The sequence below is a fragment of the Gossypium raimondii genome, chromosome 4, assembly GCF_025698545.1.
Source record: "Gossypium raimondii isolate GPD5lz chromosome 4, ASM2569854v1, whole genome shotgun sequence".
NCBI classification, from domain to species: Eukaryota; Viridiplantae; Streptophyta; class Magnoliopsida; order Malvales; family Malvaceae; genus Gossypium; species Gossypium raimondii.
The window spans coordinates 19,297,710-19,322,049 of record NC_068568.1 but is presented as its reverse complement, the minus strand read 5'-3'; the positions used below and the strand labels follow the sequence as shown (position 1 = coordinate 19,322,049).

General features: G+C 36.0%; 2 protein-coding genes across 2 annotated transcripts; one reads left to right on the top strand and one right to left on the bottom strand.

Moving 5' to 3' along the window:
- Positions 1 to 2,718: 2,718 nt before the first annotated feature.
- LOC128040448 (uncharacterized) lies at positions 2,719 to 5,356 on the top strand. The gene is made up of 5 exons (XM_052629196.1): positions 2,719 to 2,814; positions 3,274 to 3,409; positions 4,081 to 4,420; positions 4,762 to 5,068; positions 5,159 to 5,356. The coding sequence occupies exons 1-5, from the start codon at positions 2,719 to 2,721 to the stop codon at positions 5,354 to 5,356; spliced, it is 1,077 nt and encodes a 358-aa protein (XP_052485156.1).
- A 12,921-nt stretch (positions 5,357 to 18,277) lies between these two features.
- On the bottom strand, positions 18,278 to 20,447 carry LOC105766718 (fructose-bisphosphate aldolase 6, cytosolic). Its single transcript, XM_012586299.2, has 3 exons — positions 20,255 to 20,447; positions 19,470 to 19,697; positions 18,278 to 19,364 (listed from the first exon to the last, which is right to left on the bottom strand). Exons 1-3 carry the CDS (start codon positions 20,280 to 20,282, stop codon positions 18,544 to 18,546), a joined length of 1,077 nt encoding a protein of 358 aa, XP_012441753.2. The 5' UTR covers positions 20,283 to 20,447; the 3' UTR covers positions 18,278 to 18,543.
- Between the last annotated feature and the right edge of the window lie 3,893 nt (positions 20,448 to 24,340).

Here is a 24,340-nt window from a genome sequence, read left to right as displayed (position 1 = left end):
CGTACCATTTCTCTGTTTAATCTGTACAAGTAATCCCCAGACTTGATGGGTCAGTGCAGCAGAGGACTCGACGGTGGCCACACGTAAATTTTAAACTATTTTCCATTAATGCCTAGAATTTATTACTTATTTGGGATTTTTGATGTATCTTCTGGACTATGGACTGGTTGGCTTTAAATTTTGGACTTCATATTATTTTTTATGGATTTTTTTTTAAAACTGCAATTCCAAAAAACACGACTTTTTTCTACAAACTAAATTTTTTTGTTAATAGAAACGATTTTCCCTAAATTAATTGGTTACAAAAGCTTTCTCTAAGAGACAAGTTTTAAAGCAAATCAACTAGGTTTTTTTCAAATTTGATAAAAGCTAACTTACTGTAACGGTTTTTAAACTCGACAATCTTATCTTCAAATCCCTTTCCATGTGACATCACTAGATTCAGCCATAACATCGAGGCTGGGTTTTAGATGTTACATTTAGTGGTATCAGAGCCAAGTTACAAAAATCGACTGTGGATTTGGGTTTTAAAACTTGGTTTTAAAGAGATGATTTTTAAATGGTTTGAAATATTTTTGACTGAGTATGTGGTACATCGATTCTCTGGCGCCAATTTTGTAAGTGTTCTAAAACTTCTGGTAAGTTTTTGAAAATATGAGTAGCATATTCTGAAACTATTATAGGTAGTACACTGTAGTGAGAACACTCTAAATAGTGTATACTAAAAACAGTAGCGACATTAAAATTGTAGTAAGACTACGATTCGTGATAACAAACTCTAAACTTCTAATACTATTTTGCATAAAATATCTACAAATAGATATCAAAACTGTAACCAATTCATAAAACTGTTAACACAGGTAAGCTATGAATTCTACGATGAGTGCACGAGGTATCCGCGGATAGGGTACTAAAGGCCACAGTAGAGGCTGTAAAGGGGCTCGAGCTGAGTCCTTGTCGTTAGACAGCATGCCAAATCTGGATACGAGCGAGACACCGGCTTCACCTACTACAGAGACTAGATCTCATGATCACATGGCCGGGGACGACGCCTTGTCCCAGGCTATGTTGAGGATATTAGAAAGGGTCGCTAGGCCCAACACTGGATCTGGGGCCAAGGGTCAGTTACGGAACGACTCCGGTCCAATGGGGCTAAACTATTCAGGGGTGTCAATAGAGTCGCCCCTAGCGTGGCCAAGTACTGGATGGAGGCCACGAAAAGAATCATGGACAATCTGGACTTTACCCCTGAACAGAAATTAAAAAGGGCTGTTTCATTGTTTCGCGATGAAGCATATCAATAGTGGCTGACCGTTAAGGAGGGCACTCAGCCCGAACGGCTGACTTGGGTTTTCTATAAGTCTACTTTTCAAGGTAAATATCTGGGGGAAAGCTGCATTGACGCTAGAAGATGTGAGTTTCTGAATCTAACGCAAGGGAATCATTTAGTGGCCGAGTATGAGGCCGAGTTTCTAAGATTGAGCTGCTATGTGTGAGGCATGGTGGCGACTGAATATGAGCATTGTGTCCGCTTCGAGGATGGACTCAGGTATAGTTTGAGAGTTTTGATAGCTCCGCAAAGGGAGCGTGACTTTTCAGCACTGGTAGAGAAGGTGAAGATCACCGAGGAGGTGAAGCGCACTAAGTGCCAAAACCAGGATAAAGAGAGAGGCAAGAATAAGAGGGATTCAGAGCCCTTGAGTTCTATGATGAGGCCTAAGAAAAAGGTCAGATCTGATGGGCCAGTTAGAGTTGGGGCCCTTATTGTACCTACTGGGATCACGCTTTGTGGGCATTGTGGAAGACGTCATCCGAACGAATGTTGGAGGACGACTAGGGTTTGTTTAAGATGTGGGTTTACTAAGCACCGTGTTTGAGAGTGTCAGCTAAGGGCCAATCAAGTGCAAGCTACGGGTTCTGGTACTGCACAGCCACCAGGGGTAGTTCACCAGCCGCCTACGAGCCGTGGTCAGGATAGGACTGGTAATGGTATAGGTCAGGGGTAGAAAGCACCGAGTAGAGGTGCTAGACAGGTTGAGGTGAGACAGCCAGCCCTAGTTTATGCTGCTCATCTCCGAGAGGATAGAGATGCTCTGGACGTCATCACGGGTATGTTTCTTATTTTTGATGTTCCTTACACTGCGTTGGTAGATATAGTATCTACGCATTCCTATGTTGCCTATTCTGTTTCCAAAAACCTAGGGATTCTGGTTGAAAGTACTTCTAGTGAGGTGACTGTGCTAAGTCCGCTGGGGCAATCTGTTAGAGTTAGCAAACTGTATAAGGATATACCTTTAGAGGTTCAAGGGATGGTATTTCTAGCTGATTTAATGGAGCTTCCGTTTAGGGAGTCTGATATGATATTGGGGATTGACTAGTTGGTCAAGCATCATGTCAGTTTGGACTGTGCGACTAAGAGGGTTGTATTGAGAACTGAAGGGGGTAATGAAGTAGTTGTGGTTGGGGAACGTTAGAATTACTTGGCTAACGTGATATCTGCACTGGTAGCTGAGAAACTGATTCGCAAGGGATGTGAGGCGTATTTGGCCTACGTAAGTGTTTTCGCTTCTGGGGACTCTACTGTTAAGGACATCAGAACTATGAGGAATTTTCTAGACGTCTTTCTTGAGAAGCTACTGGGTTTACCTCTGAATCGGGAATGGATTTGGGATTGAGCTTCTCCCTGATACAGCTCTGGTGTCTATCGCTCCCTATCGAATGGCATCGAAGGAGCTTACGGAGCTCAAGGCTCAAATTCAAGAGTTATTGGATCGTGGGTTCATCCGTCCTAGTGTGTCCCCGTGGGGAGCACCGGTACTGTTTGTTAAGAAAAAGGATGGATCCATGAGGATATGTATCGACTACCGACAACTAAATAAGTTTAGTATTAAAAACAAGTATCCACTTCTGGGGATTGATGATTTGTTTGACTAGTTCCGAGGAGCTTCTATGTTCTCCCAAATTGACTTACGTTCTGGGTATCATTAGTTGAGGGTTAAGGAGGCTGATGTGCATAAGACGACATTTAAGAGTTGTTATGGTCACTACGAGTTCCTAGTGATGCTATTTGGACTGACTAATGCACCGGTAGCTTTCATGGATCTGATGAACTGAGTGTTTCAACCCTACCTGGATCAGTTTGTAGTGGTGTTCATCGATGACATATTGCTTTATTCGAGGACTGAGGATGACCATGACTAGCACCTTGCGATTTTTCTTCAGATTTTGAGGGAAAAGTAGCTCTATGCTAAGTTCAGCAAGTTCGAGTTCTAGTTACGTGAAGTAACATTCCTGGAACATGTGGTGTCTGCTGAGGGGATTCAAGTCGATCCTCAAAAAATTGAGGCTGTATTGGGCTGGAAGCAGCCTAAGAATGTGTCTAAAATCTGCAGCTTTTTAGGGCTGGCAGGTTATTACTGACGGTTTGTGAAAAGATTTTCACTGATCGTAGCACCCTTGACTAAGCTGTTACGTAAAGGTGTACCATTTGACTAGACTAATGCACAGCAAGAGAGCTTTAAGAAGCTTAAGACTGTACTGACTGAGGCTCCTGTTTTGGTACAGCCTAAACTTTGAAAGGTGTTCACGATTTATAGTGATGCATCACATGTCGGTTTGGGATGTGTGTTAATGCAGGATAGTAAGGTGGTTGCATATGCGTCTCGTTAACTTAAGACACACGAGGCAAACTACCCGACACACGATTTGGAGTTGGTCGTCGTAGTCTTTGCATTAAAAATCTAGAGGCATTATCTGTACAGTGAGAAGTGTATTATCTACACTGATCAAAAGAGCCTCAAGTATATCTTCACTCAGAAGGAGTTAAATCTTAGGCAGCGTAGATGGGTTGAGCTACTTAAGGATTATGATTGTACAATTGAGTACCATCCCGACAAGGCCAATGTGGTGGCTGATGCATTGAGCTATAGGGCTATGATCGATCTGAGAGAGATGTTCGCTCAACTTAGCCTATTCGACGATGGAAGTCTATTGGCAGAACTTTAGGTCAAACTGACATGGATTGAACAGATTCGAGATAAACAGTTAGGGATAAGTCTCTCAGGTTGCATTTTTGTCAAGTTGAGGATGGTGGCACTACTGATTTTGGGATAAACAATAATGGGGTACTTTATTTCCCCGGTCAGATTTGTGTACCGAATGATGAGGACTTAAAGCAGTCGATTCTGAGAGAGACGCATGGTAGTCCCTATACTATCCATCGCGACGGGAACAAGATGTACCGAGGTCTTCAGGAATTATACTGGTTGCCAGGGTTGAAGCGTAAGGTTACCGACTTCATTGCTTTTTGTTTGACTTGTCAGCAGGTTAAGGCTGAGCATCAGTTACCTTCGGGTTTGCTGCAGCCAGTTAAGATACCATTATGGAAATGGAAGCAAGTAACGATGGACTTCGTTAGTGGGTTGCCTCTAACAACCACTAAGAAGGATTCTGCCTGGGTTATCATGGATCAATTGACCAAGTCTGCTCACTTCATCTCGGAAAGGACAGACTTTTCTCTTCAAAAATTAGCTAAGCTCTACATATAAGAAATAATGAGACTGCTTGAGGTATACCTATCTCGATCATTTCCAATCAGGATCCTCGTTTCACGTCTCGATTTTGGAAAAAGCTTCATAAGGCTCTAGGTTCAATATTAGACTTCATTACTGCTTTCCATCCTCAGACAAATGGTTAGCCGGAGAGGGTGATTCAGATATTGAAGAACATGTTGATAAGCTATGTTATTGATTTTTGAGGCAGTTGGGAAGAGAACTTGTCGTTAGTGGAGTTTGCCTACAATAATAGCTTCCAGCCTAGCATCCAGATGGCACCTTACGAGGTACTATACGGTCGTAAGTGTCGCACTCCTTTATGTTGGATTGAGTTGGGCGAGCGACGTGTTCTAGGTCCTGAGTTGGTCTCTGAGACAGAGGATAATGTTAGATTGATTCGGGATCGTTTGAAAGCGGCTTCTGATAGGCAGAAAACGTATGCAAATTTAAAGAGGCATGAGATCAAGTATTCTGTGGGGGACTTACTTTTTCTCAAAGTCTCGCCATGGAAAAAGGTTCTGAGGTTCGGTCACCAGGGCATGTTGAGCCCTTGATTTATTGGACCTTACCGTATTCTGAAATATGTGGGACCTGTCACTTATCAGTTGGAGCTACCTCCGAAGTTGGACCGTATTATTGATATTTTTCACGTCTCGATGTTAAGGCACTACTGCTCTAATACCATGCATGTTGTTTTTGTTGAGAAGATTGAGGTTAGGCCAAACATGACCTTCGAGGTGGAACCGGTTCAGATTCTAGAGCGTGATATAAAAGTCCTTCGAAAAAGTACATTCCCTTATTGAAGGTTCTGTGGCTTAATAATAGCACTGAGGAGGCCACGTGGGAGCCTGAGGATGTGATGTATCAGCAATATCCTCATTTGTTCTGATCAGGTGAAATTTCGATGATGAAATTTTCTTTAGGGGGTAAAGTTGTAACGCCCCAAAATTTCTAATTTCGTTTTTGTGAAAATATGACACAAATATCTGTCAGCTTTAGAGGTTATGTGTCCTTGGAGTGTTTGGGAGGTCCCAAGTTCAAGCATTCACGTAGGCAAATTTTGGTATTTTGAATGAATTAGGCCTTACTCTTGTTTAGTGAGCTTAGAATGGGTGCTTATCTGGTGGTTAAATGGTGTGTTATTACGGTGAAGGTTTTGTGTTCAAATCCCTATGCAGGCAAGGGTATTATTTTTTGCTCAGATTTCGAGATCAAGTTGTGTAATAGGGGGATTCTGAGTAGTGGATGTGTAGTGAGAATTAGGGGAGAAGATTAAGGGATTTTAGGGGTTATCGGGATTTTATTTTATTTTTTTCCCATAGCTGAATTTTGACTCTCTTTTTTAAAAAAAATCTGCCGTCTATTCTTCTCCCTCTCCTCTTGCCAAAATTCTCTGAGTTTTTCTATCTTTCTCTTCTATTTCTTCTTTTTCATTTTTCCCTAATCCATTTATTTTCCTTCGTTTTGCACGCGATTAGTGCTCGCTTAGTTTCGGTAAGTGTTTCTCTTAGTTTCTGTCATGAATCTCTTAACAAAAGAAGTGATAATATTTTTTCTCTGCGACTTGGGCATAGGGGGAGGCTCGGACTGGTGAATTCAGTGCTCTCGTCTTAACAATAGTTAAATGCAAAGTTATCCTTGGTGGTAACTTGGGTTTCTCTTCGTTCTTGGTTGTCAATTCACTTGTAAATCCGTTAAATTGATTTTGAGTTTCTTGATTATAGGCTTTGGAGTGCTCAGGGACTAGTTTAGCATAAAACAAAATCAGGTGTGTACCCGAAACGCAAAAAAAATAGGATTCAGCAAAAAACTGAAATTGCTTGCTGTTTGGACAGCAGCAATAGGCTAACTTTGAAAAATCGCCATAAATTGTGGATATCAAATTAGAGGATGAAAAAAATATAGAATTAAATCTTATTGAGCTTAGTTTCTCATAGAAGAAACGGTGTAAATAATGGAATTGTAAATCGTGAGGTATAATAAACTTTGTGAGACAATGTCAGATTGAATTTGGGTTCCCCTGCTCTGACTTTGGAAAATCATCAAAAATTAGAGAAAAATAATTAGGGGTTAAAATTTACATGTTTAAATTATTAATGAGTCTATTTTCAGTAGAAACAAATTAAAACATCATCCAAATTTTTTTACTGACAGATGATTAATTTTTAGCAAAGAAGGGACGAAGCTGTTAGATAGCAGAACAGGGGTAAATTTGAAGATTTTACTGTACTTATTGGCTAAACCAGAAATTCTAAAAATTTTATGGTAGAAAATTATTTGAGTCTAGTTTCAAAGACATCAAGCGGATCTTAATTCGGAATTCTGTAGCTCAAGATATAAATAATTTAGTAACAGTGACTCAAGTAGACAGCTTTGAAGGAACATATAAGTAAATAGTGAAAACATATATGAATAATTAACTAGCATGGGTTACATTAGAAATGGATCACGTGGCAAAGGTCAATTTAGGCCGAGTGGGCCACATAGGCATGTGAGCCCATTTTTCTGAAAAGTTCTGTAAGGTTGTACAGGTCGCCCAAGTCGACTGTAGACCTACTGTAGGGTCGGTAAGCTTTACTTAGACCTTTATATATGTGATCTGTCTGTCTGATTTCTATATCGAGCATGACTTATGATATCTGAATGTATGTACTATTAATTGCATAATGACATGACATATTTTGTATGTTGCAGTGCATCGAGGTGGGTTTATGATATTTGGAGGAAGTGTTTGAAAGGCTAGTAAGCCTGTTATCTGGCAGCTCAGCTGCAACCTTTTAATTATGTGCCGCATTCTAGTACAACATGGTGTGTAGGGGGTGGGTTAATTTAATCCCCACATGGTGTGTAGGGTTGGACAGATATGGTGTGTACAGGCTGGTGGGTAGGATTCTGATTTATTGTATATGTATTCTATATTTGATATGGGCCAAGGCCCTAATGTATTTTTGAGACTGTATCTAAATGCGCTAAGGCCCAAACTGATTTTGTGATGGGCACGGGCCCCAAACTGTATCTAATTGAATTTTATTGATTATCTGTATGCATCTTTTCTGTGGGGATTACACACTGAGTTTGTAAAAACTTGCCCTTTCTCTGTTTAATCTGTATAGGTAATCCTTAGACTTGACGGGTCGGTGCAGCGGAGGACTCGACGGTGTCCACACGTAAATTTTAGACTATTTTTTGTTAATTCCTAGAATTTATTTCTTATTTGGGGTTTTTGGTGTATCTTCTGGGCTATGGACTGGTTCTATTTAAATTTGGGACTTTATATTGTTTTTTATGGATTTTTTTTAAAACTACAACTCTACAAAACAGGATTTTTTTCTAAAAACTATGGTTTTTCGTAAATAGAAATGATTTTCCCTAAATTAATTGGTTACAAAAGCTTCCGCTAAGAGACAAGTTTTAAAGCAAATCAACTAGTTTTTTTTCGAATTAGATAAAAGCTAACTTATTGTAACGGTTTTTAAACTCGACAATCTTGTCTTCAAATCCCTTTCCATATGACATCGCCATATTCAGCCATAACGTCGAGGCCAGGTTTGAGGTGTTACAGAGCTCTATTGGCCCAAACCTGCGACCTATTAAGTAGGCTAGAAAGGCTAGACCACCACAGTATAAGGAAGTAGTAGACCCTAAAAAAAGGTAGATTCAGGTTTGCCATTATTTTCAGAGGGGTTATCCTGGCGAGTGTTGGAGGAGGATAGTGCTTGTTTGGTACGTGGTTCGATAAAGCATAAGGTTAGGGATTATCCTCGTCATCAAGATCAGGCGTAAGCTCCTGATCAGATTCAAAGCCAAGTTGGGGGTCAAAATCAGAGAGGTAATCAAGGTGGTCAGAGGGGTCGTAATCAGGATTGAAATGGGAATGGTAATCGGGGTCATAGAGCACCAGCTCAAGGTGCGAATTGAGTTGAGGCAAGACAACCTACTTTCTTTTATGTAGCTAAGCGCCGATAAGATAGAGGTACCACTGATTTCATAGCAGGTACCTTCAATATTTACTCCATACCTTATTTTGCTTTGATTGATATAGGATCTACCCATTCGTATATTGCTTGTAATGTGGATGTAAAATTGGGAATTGAGGTAAAGGAAACTGAAACCACTGTAATTGTATTTAGTCTCTTAGGATCCTCCAAACTTATGAATAGAATTTATAAAAGATGCCCTTTAGAGGTTTAAGAAGAGATGTTTCTTGCCAATTTGATGGAACTTCCTTTTAATGAATTTGATTTAATTTTGGGAATGGACTAGTTGGTTGAGCATCAAGTTCGATTAGATTATGCATTGAAGAGGGTGACTTTGGCAGTTGAGTTTGGGAAAGAAGTTATTATGGTGGGGGAACATCGAAATTATTTGTCAAGTGTGATCTCTACTTTAGTAGCAGAAAAGATGGTGCGAAAAGGGTGCGAAGCATTTTTGACTTATGTCTGAGATCCAAGCGTCGTTGATCCTTTAGTTGAAAGTATTCGTACAGTGAGGGAATTTCCCAATGTATTTCTCGAGGAACTGTCAAGGCTACCTTCAGAAAGGGAAGTGGAATTCGAAATTGAGTTGTTGCCAAGAACAACACTGGTGTCCATCTCTCCCTGTTGCATGGCACTGGAAAAGCTTAAGGAGTTGAAGATGCAGCTACAAAAACTATTGGATAGGGTTTTTATTAGACCCAGTGTTTCACCATGGGGCGCACCGATTTTATTTGTAAAAAAGAAAGATAGAATGTTACGTTTGTGCATTGATTACCGGCAACTGAATAAATTAACTATCAAGAATAAGTGCCCTTTCCCAAGGATTGATGAACTATTCGATTAGTTCAAAGGTACAATTGTCTTTTCCAAAATTGACTTAAGATCTGGGTATTACCAACTCAAAGTGAAAGAATCTGATATCCCAAAGCCGCTTTTAGGACTCGTTATAGACATTACGAGTTCCTTTTCATGCCTTTTGAGTTGACTAATGTGCTAGTGGCTTTCATAGACCATATGAATCGTGTTTTTTAGTCTTTCCTTGATTAGTTCGTCATGGTACATCATTGTGTACTCTAAGATAGAGGCCGAGCATGATGAGCATTTGAGAGTGGTTTTATAGATACTCTATGAAAAGAAACTTTTTGCTAAACTTAGTAAGTGTGAATTTTGGTTAAAGGAAGTGGTGTTTTTGGGTCACGTGGTATTGGTTAAGGGTATTCACGTCGATCCCAAAAAGGTTAAAGCCATCCTAGATTAGAGGCAACCGAAGAATAATTTGGAAATTCAGAGTTTTCTAGGTCTTGCTAGGTATTATCGAAGGTTTGTTGAGGGTTTTTCCTTCATAGCAGCCCCATTGACTAAGTTGTTGAGGAAGAATGCTCCTTTTAAGTAGGGAGACAAATAGCAGGCCAGTTTTGAAAAGTTGAAATCCGTGTTAACAGAAGCTCCTATTTTAATTCAACCAGAATCCGGTAAGAAATATGTTCTATATAGCGATGCTTCGCATGTTGGACTTGGTTGCGTCTTGATGCATGATGGTAAAGTGGTAGGCTATGCTTCGAGGCAACTTAGGCCACATGAAGGTAATCACCCCACTCATGATTTGGAGTTGGCTGCTGCTGTGTTTGCTCTCAAAATTTGGAGACATTACTTGTATAATGAGATGTGTATTATTTACACCGATCACAAGAGTCTCAAATATCTCCTCACCTAGAAGGAAATTAATTTGAGGCAACAGAGATGGATTGAGTTGTTAAAAAACTATGACTATACAATCGAGTATCATCCTGGGAAGGCCAATGTTGTGGTTGATGCCTTAAGCAGAAAGGCAATGTCTGACTTGAGGACCATGTTTGCTCGCTTGAGTCTCTTTGGTGATGGTGGTATTTTGGAAGAATTACAAGTAAAGGTTGCTTGGGTATAGGAAATTAAGGATGAGCAGAGTTTGGATGGAACTCTAACACCTCAATTTAAACAGGTTGAGGATGGATCGACCGAGGACTTTGGTATTAACTCTGATGGAATCTTGTGCTTTAGAGGGAGGTATTGTATGCCTAATGATTAGAATTTGATACAATCTATACTTCAGGATGCATATAGCAGCCCTTATGCTATGCATTTTGGAAGTACTAAGATGTATCGAGATTTGAGGGAAGTGTATTGGTGGCCAGGTCTTAAACGTGAACTGACTGAATTCGTATCTAAATATTTTACTTGCCAACAAGTTAAAGCTAAGCATCAGTATCCATCAGTGTTGCTCCAACTGATTCGAATACCACAGTGGAAGTGGGAAAGAGTGATAATGGATTTTTTTAGTGGGTTGCCCTTGACACCTACCAAGAAGGATTCGATTTGGGTTGTGATGGATAGGTTGACTAAGTCCTCCCATTTTATTCCTGTTTGCACTGATTATTCTCTCCAAAATTTAGCTAAGCTTTATGTTTCCAAGATAGTGAGATTGCATGGTGTGCTAGTGTCGGTTGATTATTTCAAATTGGAATCCTAGATTCACATCTCGATTCTGGAAAAAATTACACGAGGTTTTAGGTACTCGGTTGGATTTCAATACGGTTTTTCATCCACAATTCGATAGTCAATCGAAAAGGGTCATTCAGATATTGGAGGATATGTTGAGGAGTTGTGAAAGCGACTTCCAAGGTAATTGGGAAGAACATTTACCTATGGCTGAGTTCGCCTATAATAACAGTTATCAGTTAAGTCTCCAAATGGCACCTTACGAAGTTCTTTTTGGTTTTAAGTGTCGTTTGCCTTTATGTTGGACTAAAGTGGGTGATATAAATTTGATTGGCCTAGAATTGGTCATTGAAGTCGAAGATAAGATTCGGGTAATTGAAAAAAGACTGAAGGTAGCTTCGGATAAACAAAATTGGTATGCCGATTTGAAGTGCAAGGACATTGAGTTCAATGTGGGAGATTTGGTTTTTCTTAAAGTCTCACCATAGAAGAAAATCTTGAGGTTTGGTCGAAAGGGTAAGTTGGGCCCTAGGTTTATTGGTCCTTATCGAGTGCTTAAGAGGGTGGGTTTGGTGGCTTACAAACTCGAATTACCTCTTAATTTAGATTGGATTCACGATGTATTTCACGTTTCAATGTTGAGACGGTATCAATCTAATACCTCGCATATTGTTCCACTTGAGGAGATTAAGGTTAGACTGGATTTTTCATTTGAGGAGGAACCAGTTCGAATATTAGAGCGTGAGATCAAAGCGTTAAGACGAAAACAAGTTTCACTAGTTAAGGTACTGTGGAGAAATCATGGCATTGAAGAGGCTACGTGGGAGCCGGAGGACTCAATTCGGCTTCAATACCCTCATCTTTTCAAACCAGGTAATTTCGAGGACAAAATTTCTTTAATGGGGGTAGAGCTATAACATCTCAAAATTTAACTCAATAAAAATGTAGAAAAATATCAAAAATAGGGAATTGACCCAATGGTTAATCATTAAATGTGAAAGCTTGAAAGTTAGTTAAAGGTCCCAAGTTTAAGTCTTATCTTTTACAAAATAAATATTTTTTTTTTTGCAAAAATTCCCTTATTTTTAATGTATTGCCGCCCAAGCCTAGTAAACCTAGGTATAAATACAATTTTTACTCAAAATAATCAGTCTCTAACTCTCTTTTCTTCTACCTTAGTCGTCCCTAACCTCTTCTCCCTCCCTTGATCTTTATTTTTTTTCTTTTCTCCTTCTCCCACCATTGTTGCCATCGTACCTATCACCACCATTCACCTTTGATTTTTCTTTCTATTGTCTTCACGATTGAGAATTATCTCCATCCTTATCTTGCTACCATTTTTATTCAATTAGAACAGCCCAAAATTGAAATCTTAATTCTCCAAGATCAACTCCAACCTTGCCAAGAAAGTGACATTGTCGCCCGTCTCCATTAGCTTGTGTAAGATCTCTATTTCTTTTAATATCTTGGGTAATCTTGCAATTAAAAATCTAAATTTTTAGATATGGAATTTGGGGAATTTTAAATTTTTTTAAAGTTATTTTTCCAGCTTTTAATTAGATCTCAAATCGTTTTAAAATTCAACCCCAATTCTAGCAACCAGGGGTGGTGGTGCGTGCGCCTAGGTGTGGGAAAAGGGGGTTGTTTTGTTTCTTGAATTTTTCCCATTAAATTCAGCCTTAATTTGAGTTCTTGAACCCTCCTAATCAGATATTAAACCCATGTCAATTAGGGAAAAATTTTCTTGGTCGATTGGACATTCAAAACTCACAAATTGGGAAGCATAAGTACAATTAAACGTAAACTAGTTTATTGTTTCGGCATATTTGTTGGGTAAAGGTTATGGATTGATTAGATGAAGGAATTTAATCATTATTAGCTACTAATTTTTCGGTATATTATTGAATTAGGTGTTGACCTAAACATCCCAAATCAACCGTAAAGCCGAAGAACAATCGTACGTACGGTTCGCATCGATACAGTGTAAGAAATCTAACTAGTTTGAATTCGTAAAATAATTATAAATTCGACGATTGGTTTGAACCCATAAGTGGGTAATTTGGGGCTGGTTAAAAGGTAAAAAAGATTTAATTTATACTGAATTTTGGTTTAGGATCATACAAAGGTTTATTAAGGAAAATTAGAAGTTTCACTAGTGTGTTGTAAGAAAGTGAAAAATAAAGTGTGGGTCCTAAACTCGTAAATTTGTTTGATATTGATAATTGTCATGTTATATTTGATAAATTAGGTTGTTGATTGGATTGGCTTAATAGCCAAAATATTAGTTTTGTGAGTGGTCAAACCAAGTACATTTCGAGCCCTAAAAGATTGATGTATTGGTAACATTTCTAGTTTGACGGTATGAATGTGTGATTGAAATTGCCATGCATAATTGTATTATGTGATATGAGAATTTTTGATTGAATGGTATGAATAATTGGAAATATTAAGTTTATGTGTGATTTAAATGCATGAGGAATTTGCTATTATGTATATTGGAAAGGTTGCTATTTATGCACAATAAAATTCGTAAAGTATGTGAAGTTAAATGATATTGATAGATACTATCATAATGGAAATTTGAAAGTTGGAACTCTATTTCCATTTACTAAAAGTATGTGATTATTGAGGGCATGTTGAACATGTCAAATTAAATTTGAGAAGTATTGAAATATGATTATGTGTGAATTTGTATGACATAGTGCATATGCATTAGGATGGGATTTTGTGGTTGATGAAGGAGTCCCGTGGAGTACCGGTGGCATATTAAGTCTGCATATATTTGTAGTTAGTGCACTGCATTTGAAGTATTGAGGGGATTTTTTTATATATTACATTATTTTTTATTTGGCAATTTCACTGCATTATTGATTATTGGTGGTTTTATCACATCGAGCTCTACTCATATACGTTGGAGTTTGGCAAACGGGTTCTGAGGAACTCGTGATGTGTAGTAGATGGTATGGGAAGGATCTCACATGTTCATTTGTCACGATCATATGCATTTGAAATTATTATTGATAATGTTTGATTGTGCTATTGGTATCTCTATGAAATTACTTGTATGAATGTTTAATACTTGCTTGTTTAGCCTCACATTGAGCTTGTTAAGCTCACCCTATTACCTAAACTTCTCAGGTAATGATCGAACTTTGGATAGGAATTGGCATGCAGACGTACGGCGAACTCCGGACTTCACTTCGTCATATTATTTTAATTTAATTATATTTTAGGCTATTTTACCGTTATTATTTGATTTTGGATTGTAAAGTTTCTTTAAACTGTGGTGAGACTGTTTGGGACTTTTGGGGTTTTTCATGCATGCATGACACTCATATTTGGTATAGATACACAGTTTATATATATATATATAAATAGACTATGCATGATATATGGCTACGTTAATAATTTGACTAGTAATGGTATATTTCAGTTGCTAAAAAGATAACAAACTAATTTTTCTAAAACAATGCCGACAATTGAGTTTTATAAAAGTTCACCTTATTTGCTAATTTGGCTAAAGCATAGTTGGACTAAGTAAAGGGACGTTTTCCAAAGTTAACAATAGAAACCATGATTTTATAAAAGAGAGTACTTGAAGGTTTTAAACTATCGTTAAAGTAGGTTCGACACTAAAGTGCCTAATGTGGCCTTCACGATTCGGTTGTAATGTCTAGGCCGGGTTTGAGAGGTTACATGTTGGGTAGCCATACCGCCATGTTTGAGGCCACACAGGTTGGTCTACCTGGCCACACAACCGTGTGACCCCTATTTTTAAAATTTTCAAAATTTTTCATGTTTTTTTGTTTTGATTCAAATTAGTCCCTGATTATTCTCAAACTATTTTTAGGGCCCCACAAGCTCGTTTTAGGCTCGTAAATGTTATTTTGCTATGAATGAAATGCATATTTGAATGTTTTTATTTAAATTAATAAATGAATAGTTTAATGATGTAATTTTTTTTATATGTGTCGTAATACTCTATAACCCTAATCTGGTGACGGTGATGGTTAGAGGTGTTACATTTTCAAAGAAGAAAAAAATATTTCTAATGTAAGTGATCAAATCTCTTATACTTCATTAATTGAAGCTACCACGTTATTGGGGAAAAACATACGTATTGTTGGTCTTGAAATAAGTAAGAGCATTACCTCCGGAGTGCTAATTCCAAAAAGTCAGAAATGGTCATTCAAGAAAGTGCCCAAAAATTATATCAGACCTTATCTGAAGTAGAAGGATTACTTAGGATAAGCACTTTCATATGTTGAGCAAAATTCCAGAGTATCCAATGCAAATGCTCGTTTTCTTCAATCCATCCTCTTCTGCGCGATTGGAATGGGTGAGAAGATTTATTTCTACCCATTAAAAATCATGGTTGTGTTGATGGTGTTGATGATGTTTTGATAATTTTTTGTATATGTAAATATTTGGATGGTATGATGACACGAGCTGGAATGGGTAAGAATGTCACGAATTGTTGTAACTTTTTTATGCTATAGAATTTAACATATAGATTATGGCATATAAGCTAATGACATTATCCAACTTTTTTATGCTATAAAATTTAACATATAGATTATAGCATATAAGCTAACAACATCATGTAACTTTTGTTAATGTATGAACATTATGTTTCGATGTAAAATACAATTCTCAAGCTATTAATTTTACTTCTAATCTTTTGCTTTTTAGTTTAGAGGATAATTAAATTATTTTTTTGCTAATGATATTCTATTACATTAAATATGCATTGAAGTTTAAAATAATAAAGTAGGTTATATTTGTTTTTCTAATATTATATATTATTTTATTAATTCATATTTTAATAATAATCATATTAAGAATGTTATTAAATTATATATTATTTTTAAAAATTATATTTAATAATAATTGTATTAAATATATGATTAAATTATTTATTTTATTAAATTATATTTAATAATAATCCTATTAAAATTTAATAACAATAACAATAAGTATCTATCTAAACAAAATTGTACTAAGGGTACTTGGTCATTTCATTTTCTTTCTTATGCTATTAGAGCTCTATTCCATTCAACCGAACACAAGAAAACTATTATAGTTCTATTCCATCCCATTCAACTAAACAATTTAATTATTGATTGTTGTTCTATTCCATTACAGCTCTACTCCATTACAGTGAACCAAACATGGTGAAATAGTTTTGATTTTATGACGTGACTTAATATAATTAGTTGTAACTATAGCTTATGTGGTAGGAAAGGCTTATATAATATTTTTTTTTCTATTAGTTATAGGTACCACATTGACAAATAGTGTTAAAGTATATTTACTAAAATAGACTTTTCAAAGAAAAGATATCACATTGGAAGATTTGATAAGGTCTGCGAGTCAAATATGAAATTATCCCCTTTTTTCCCTTTTCTTATAATTAGTTGCATTTATCAGTTCTTATAAGACGAGTTTCCTTCAAGAGTTTTCAGGTAGTAATAGGTTAAGCTTTTATGGCTATTGATGATGCCATAACAGCAGTGAGTGAGAACCCATAAGATTGGGTTTATGAAATAAAGTGCTTGAACTGTAAGTAGATGAGAGCCCCTTAGAGCACCTATTTGGAGTCTAGTTGTTGCAAGGCACATGAACTTGTAAAAAAATATATTTCTGTTTGTTTTCAATGAAGATAATGATTTTAAAAAAAAGGGTAGAGAAGTTGTAGTGAATCATGCACAATCGCTTGTGCTTGTTGACGAACCCCTGAAGGTAGGTAGGTAGGTAGGTAGGTAGGTAGGTAGGTGTAATCCGGATATGGACATGGGCAAAACCAAAGGGAATATGCTCTTATATGTGCCATCTAACTTTGCTAGTACCATTGTTAATGTACCCTGAGCCCTAGGTAAGCAAACAAATAAAGTTCAGGAGACTAGTGTCTTCAAAATCGTTCTCAACTTTAGTGGGCCTCTCTCTTTGGGCTTCAATGGTGTAACCCCTCCTTATCAACAAAAGAGGTTAGTTGAGGAGCAAAAAAATGATAAAGAAACATCCAAAACATCATCGAAAGTTACACTTGGGATGAAGCAAATGAAAATGATAGTTTATCATCAGAGGAAGCTAAGGGATCAAATATTACAGGCAATTGGGATACTGAACTGAAAAGCAAAACGAGTGAGAAAAGGAGTTTACCAAGAATCAAAGGGGTGGCTTGCATCAAAGCTCGGAAGGAACATAAGTATCTAGAGCCGCTCAAAGCCTGCGCCTACCGCACACTAGAATTGGAGCAGCTCTTGCGGGGAGCAATCAAAAGGATACTGCGAGAGCCACTCAAACATCCATATATTAAGACACTTTGGACTGGGAGGCGCAGTCAGCATGGGTAACTCTATTGTTGTTAGAGGTGTGTAGAAATCGATTCGAATAAATTAAAAAAATAAATTATGTTAATCAAATCGAGTTATTCAAGTTATTCAATTTTTCGAGTCAATTCCAAAAAATAATTAGAGTTTTGAATTCGAGTCAAGTGAAATTTTACAATTCAAATAACTCGAATAATTTAAATAACATAAGTGAAAATGTCTCTTTTGTCACTATCAATCTTAAAAATGAGTAAATTGACCTCTCAACAAAAATTTGAAAATCAAAATAATTTTTCAAGTTCAAAATTTTAAAAATTTCAAATTTTATTTTTAAAAATATAAAATTGTAAAAAATAAAAACATATAAACTTAAAAAAATTTTAAAAATTAAAATAATAATTTTAAAAACTTAAATAAGATAATAATTTAAATTTATCATACCAAAGTATTTGTTTCTTATTTTGCTTTGATAAAAAAATACTCGTTAACTTAATTTTTTTCACTCAACCCTATTGAATACTCACCCTTAATTGCTGCTGTGGACTCATTTGTGTCTGTTTTGGAGGTTTTTTTTTTTTGGTTTGGCTGTAGCACTGTTCTCTTCTATAACAAATACTGATGCAAACCCTGATGGAGCAGGAGCCTTACACTGCAGCCAGATTGTAACAAGTTGACTCCCCAATCTATGCTGAAATCCTTAGCCAGCTGACTCCTATCTCTTGATTGTTCACTAGTATCATTTTTTCACTAAAAATGCTTGGACTTATATTTTTCAGGTCCTGTTTTTAGCCAAGGGGCTTTAGCAATTCCTGCAGCACTAACGGCAGTGAAGTTACTTGGCTGGCTATAAACTCCCAAGGCCCCATCAACCATTCGAGGAAGACTCTGGAGCTCCTCAAATAGTAGGATTACGATTAATGAATCAAGAAACGCAAAACAATTAAAAAGTGCAAAGCACACTCAGTTGTATATGCAGAGAATATTGTTTTAAACTGAAGCAAACAAAAAACCATGAACACTCAGCGAGAACTAAGGCCGCCCAAGCTTATTTGAGTCTGATTTCACAACCTAAATTCCATGAGAAGAAACGGTCTGATTTCACAACCTAAATTCCATGAGAAGAAACGGAAACCCTCAAAAACAGCAATAAACGCCTATCATCAATACAGAAAATATCTCTGATACACAGACCACAAGACTAAATTCTTAGTATTTGTAGTCCTTAACATGAAGGCTCTCTGCAGCACCCTCACTAATCTTTGCATCACCCTTGTATGTACCCAAGGTGGCCTCCGAGTTAGCCTTGCACCTAACAAGGAAAGCATCTTGTGCTTTCTTCACGTTTTCCTCCTTTCCAGCCCAGGCCTTGAGAGTGCTCTGCTGAAGGGCACGTCCAAATGAGAATGAGAGTGACCATGGTTTCTTGGTCTGGAGCTTGTTCATGGCATTAAGGTTAAGGGTAGCCTCCTCCTCACTTTGCCCACCAGACAAGAACACAATAGCAGGGACTGCAGCAGGGACGGTACGCTGCAAGGCACGGACAGTGTACTCAGCAATAACCTCTGGGGCAACCTTCGGGGAGTCGGAACCAGGGGTCACCATGTTAGGCTTCAAAAGAGTACCTTCTAGCATGACATGGTGATCATTCAAAGCCTTGTAGCAAGCAGCAAGAACACGCTCTGTCACCGCAGCACACTTTTTAATGTCATGTGATCCGTCAACAAGAATTTCAGGCTCAACAATGGGGACAAGGCCACATTGCTGGCAGATGGCAGCATACATAGCTAGCCCATTGGCATTTTCTTGGATTGCAAGCTCGGTTGGCTCATTAGCACTAATCTTAAGGACAGCACGCCATTTAGCAAAGCGGGCACCAGCTTCATAGTACTTCTGGCATCGCTGTGCAAGGCCATCTAGACCCTGGGTGAAAGTTTCGCCATTGGTTCCGTTAAGCTCAACGGTACCCTTGTCGACCTTGATGCCAGGGAGGACACCACCTTCCTTCAAAACATCAACGAAGGGCTTGCCTGCACAATAAACATCAATATCAGAAATCAACAACCATCCATAACTCTTAAAAAGGAATAACACTACCGCGGTCCTTAATATTATCATAGTATTTTTAGTAATACCCGAAGCGGTTTTTTGATAAAGGGTTTCCTCAAAGAGAATAACACCACTGAGGTACTGAAGAGCTCCTGGAGTTGTGAATAGGAGCTCACGGAGAGCACGCCTGTTATCTTCAACATTCTCTACATTAATGCTTGAAAGACGCTTGCCGATGGTGCCAGTGGATTCATCAGCAGCAAGGATACCCTTTCCAGGGGTTCCAATGTAAGCAGCGTTTTTAGCCAACTCATCTACAAGATTCATGATTCAGAAAATAATAATAAGCCACCAATTCCCCCATTAAAGGTTTAATAAACAGAGATCCAGATATTTAAAACAGAAAAAAAAAAAAAACCTTAAAAGGGTGCATGGCTAAGATTCAGAAATCTCAGATCTAAAATGAAAACACACCAAGCAGATAAAATTAACATTATCAACTTCATCAATCTTTCTTTTCCTGAAATCTTGAACTGAATCATATCATGGTATTTAAAAAAATGACTGGAGTAATAATAAGCGAGTACAAACATGCAGATCTAGATCTTCAGATATTACCCCAAAATTTAACCATGTAGTTAATACCCAGATCATAAGACAATATAACCAGACCTTAGAAGATCCGAAGAAATCCATATATCAAAATACAGTTGGTATAATTAAAACAAGCAAATCAACTAACGATTTTTTCTCGTCAAACTATCAAAACAACTAACAGTTCAGACAAAAAAAAACACTAAGATGGATCCGAGAGATTAAGATTATAAACATAAAATAAAGAGCAAAGGAAATAGCTAGGAAGGGTACTTACCGGCATATTTGCTAATGAAGCAAGACATGATTGAACGGGAAAAAGAACGAGAGAAAGGAAAGAGGGTTTTTTTTTGGGGGGGGGGGGCTAGGAGGAAAGAAGAGAGAGACGGAAGTGAGGGTAAAGGGGGGCAGGGGTTAGGGGCTTTAAAAGAGATACAGAGAGAGGTGGTGGCTTCGAGATTATCGGTTAGTTTCTTCTTATGTCGTGTTTTCCAAGTAACCCATGGACTGCCCGTGGGATCTTTCCTCACTTTTTCGTACCTGGTTTTTCATTTTTTCGTCCTCTTTTCCGCTTTTACCCCTTCCACCCCCATCTAATCTTTTTATGTTCGTCCACCTAACATTTTTTTTTAAATATGAAAACCGAAGTGATTTTGATAAATACTATCTCTTAAATATAAAAATATTTATTTACTGAATTTTAAAAAAAGAAATACCCACCTTTTACTCAAGAAAATAACCTAATTTATATAATTTATTATTCACTAAAGTCCAAAGAAATATAAATTCTACTATATAAACACAAATTCAATTGAAAATGTTATTAAAAATAAAACATATTCCACGCATTAATTTTATTTAAAAGTAACAAGGACAAAATTGAGAAGAAACATAGGAATAGAAAATAGGCGTTTCTAAAAGTTTCTCAAAACAACAGCGGTTGAAATAGGTGGGCAGGTGAAATAAGTGGGCAGGAAAGCGTGATGAGTCAGACCCAACTGTTTTAAACAACACGTTTTTTATACTTTGAAGGGTCAAAACTCTAATATATCAAAGTAATCTTTTTAATCTCATATTTGTATTTATTCCAATTTTAATTTTAATAATAATCTTTATTTTTAATGAGTATTCTTTAATTTCTTTTAGGTTCAAATATTTTATAAGTTGATGTATTTTTCATAAATTTTAATTTTAATATTTGAATTTTTATTTTTAGAATTTAATCTCTATATTTTTCAAATTTTAAAATTTAGATCTAACTATTAACACTGTTAAAACTATTTTGTCAAATTCAAGTTTATTATAACATTTTTTAGTTATATTGCTACAAAGTGAGTTTTTTTTTAAGGTAAACTACATATTTAGTCACCCGAGTTTACCTGCGTCCCTATTTTAATCACAAAATTCAAAATTTTGTTATTTTAGTCACTCATGTTAGATAAGTTGTCAATTTTATTCACTCTACTGTTAAAATTGGTTTAATCACTAAACAGAATGTTGACCTGACCTAGTATAATAACAAAATTAGCCGTCCATGTTTACCCATTTTATTAATTTTATTCTAATTTAAAAAAATAAAATTAACCCTTAATATATACCCATTATACCAATTTGACCATGATTCTAAAATTTAAATTTAAATTTAAAAATACATAAAAATTATTAAAATTTATAAAAATATATGAAATACTCAAAAAATTATAAAAATATATTGAAAATTTATTATATTTTCACACCTTCCTTCCCCCAAAGTCCACAGTTTTTATTCTCATCTTTCTCAATCAATGCCAGTTTTTCTTCCTCGCTCACTCAAATGTTTTTGACACTTATCGTTTTGAGCTTATATAAGTTTGACTTCAATTTTTCATAGTAAAAATGAATTAATTTTTTATTTAAGTTTTCATTGGCAATTTAAATTGTTCATTCGAATCAAAATAAAAACGAAGATTCCTAAATTTTTGGAATTTGAAAGACAATTAATTAAATAATATTGTTAAAGAGGAAATCAAATTTCATTGCAAATCACTTAAAATAAATTCACACCAAGCATTTGTTAAAATGACAAACAAAGATTCAATTTTCCCAATCCAATTAATATAATAATAACACTATCTTCTTTACCCTGTAATTGAAAATCATCTCATCCCCACCATCTTTCCACAGATATTTCTTGTTTGAGTATTTTATAAATTTTTACGAGTTTTAATATGTGTTTATAAATTTTATTAATCTTTTGTATTCCTATTTTTATTTTAATTTATATATTTTAATTTTAGAATCATGGTCAAATTGGTATAATGTGTAAATATTAAAGGTTAAATTTGTAGTTATTTTTTTCAAAATCGGATTAAATTAATAAAATGGGTAAACATGGAGGTCTGATTTTATTATTGTACCAAGCCACGTTAGCATTCTATTTGGTGATCAAACTCATTTTAACGGTATAGTGACTAAAATTGATTACTTATCTAACGAGAGTGATTAAAATTGATAACTTATTTAATAAGAGTGACTAAAATAACAAAATTTTGAAATGGATAACCAAAATAAGAATAGGGTAAATTCAGTGACTGAATTGGTAGTTTACACTTTTTATTTAAAAATTCACACAAATTTAACAAAAAAATAAGAAAAATAATATTTGAATCTAAATGTTGAAATATGAAAATAAAAATTTAATTTTTAAAAATAAAAATACAAAACTGAATTCTAAATTTATAAAGAGTATAGAGATTAAACATATTTTAACTTTTTAATTGGCATATATACATATGCCATATAAAATAACATAAATTTGTAGTTTTGAATGTATAATATAATAGCATAAGTTTGGTCTCTATATGATCAAAAGTCACATCAATACATAAAATGATCACAAAATGTGGCATTAAAAAATCTATTTTACTAAGAATATAAACTTCAAATTCTAAATATGATATTATTGTGAAAGATAATTACGAATTTAAAAGAATTAATATTTATAAATCGTAAAACAAATATAAAAATATTTTGATCATAATAAAAACAAGCATATTTAGATTAATGTAATAAGCCATATTAATGTAACGTGTCACTTATAAATGTCAACTTAACTTTTATAAATTAAAGGGTAAATTACATCAACAGTCACTCAACTTTGGTTTCAATAACAAAACAGTCACTCAACTTTCAACTCAGTCACTAAACTTTAGAAAAATAACAAATCAGTCACCATAATCATTTTCCATTACAGACGTAACGGAAAGCTGACCTGTCATCCTACTGTGTAAACGACCCCAATTTAAGAACTGTAACTAGGTCGGGTATAAAGAAAAAGAAGAATAAGAGAAAAAGAAAAGAAAATTTCTAAAGTGGTTTAGCAATAGTATAAGGTTGTGGATCGCGGCAACAACAGTAGGGCAAGCTTCACAAAGAACAGTTCTGGTGATGAGAATGGTCGAGAGCTTTTCTTCGTCATATTAATGTAATAAGCCATATTAATGTAACGTGTCACTTATAAATGTCAACTTAACTTTTATAAATTAAAGGGTAAATTACATCAACAGTCACTCAACTTTGGTTTCAATAACAAAACAGTCACTCAACTTTCAACTCAGTCATTAAACTTTAGAAAAATAACAAATCAGTCACCATAATCATTTTCCGTTACAGACGTAACGGAAAGCTGACCTGTCATCCCACTGTGTAAACGACCCCAATTTAAGAACTGTAACTAGGTTGGGTATAAAGAAAAAGAAGAAGAAGAGAAGAAGAAAAGAAAATTTCTAAAGTGGTTTAGCAATAGTATAAGGTTGTGGATCGCGGCGACAACAGTAGGGCAAACTTCACAAAGAACAGTTCTGGTGATGAGAATGGTCGAGAGCTTTTCTTCGTCGTATCCAACCAAATGCACCTACACATCTCTACTTGAAAACTCATATAGCATTGGCTTATTCTTTTTGTGTTGGGGAAAAAAGAAGAATTGCAAGAAGATGAGGAAGAGAAAACAAAGGCAGAAGACAAAGCAAAAGTAGCGACAATGTCTATGGCAATGGCAAGGGTCAGTGACCTTAAAAATGTCATAGCTTTTGTTTGGATAGCTTGAATCGTAGAGTATTCGTATGTAATGCTTTGGATGTAGAATTTTTCATGGTTTAGGGATAAAACGGTGTGGTTGTTGCTGTCGCAGTTGAGTTCGAACCAATAGTCACCGTAGTTGAGAGGTTGGGTTGGTAATCGAAAAAGGTAATTTATTGTGGCATTTCCTGTAACACCCCCAACCCAATCTGATTTGCCAAATTCGGATCTTGGGTATTACCACACGAATACATACAAAACTTATTCTACTTATACAATTTCATAATTTATTTTAACTTAACCATAC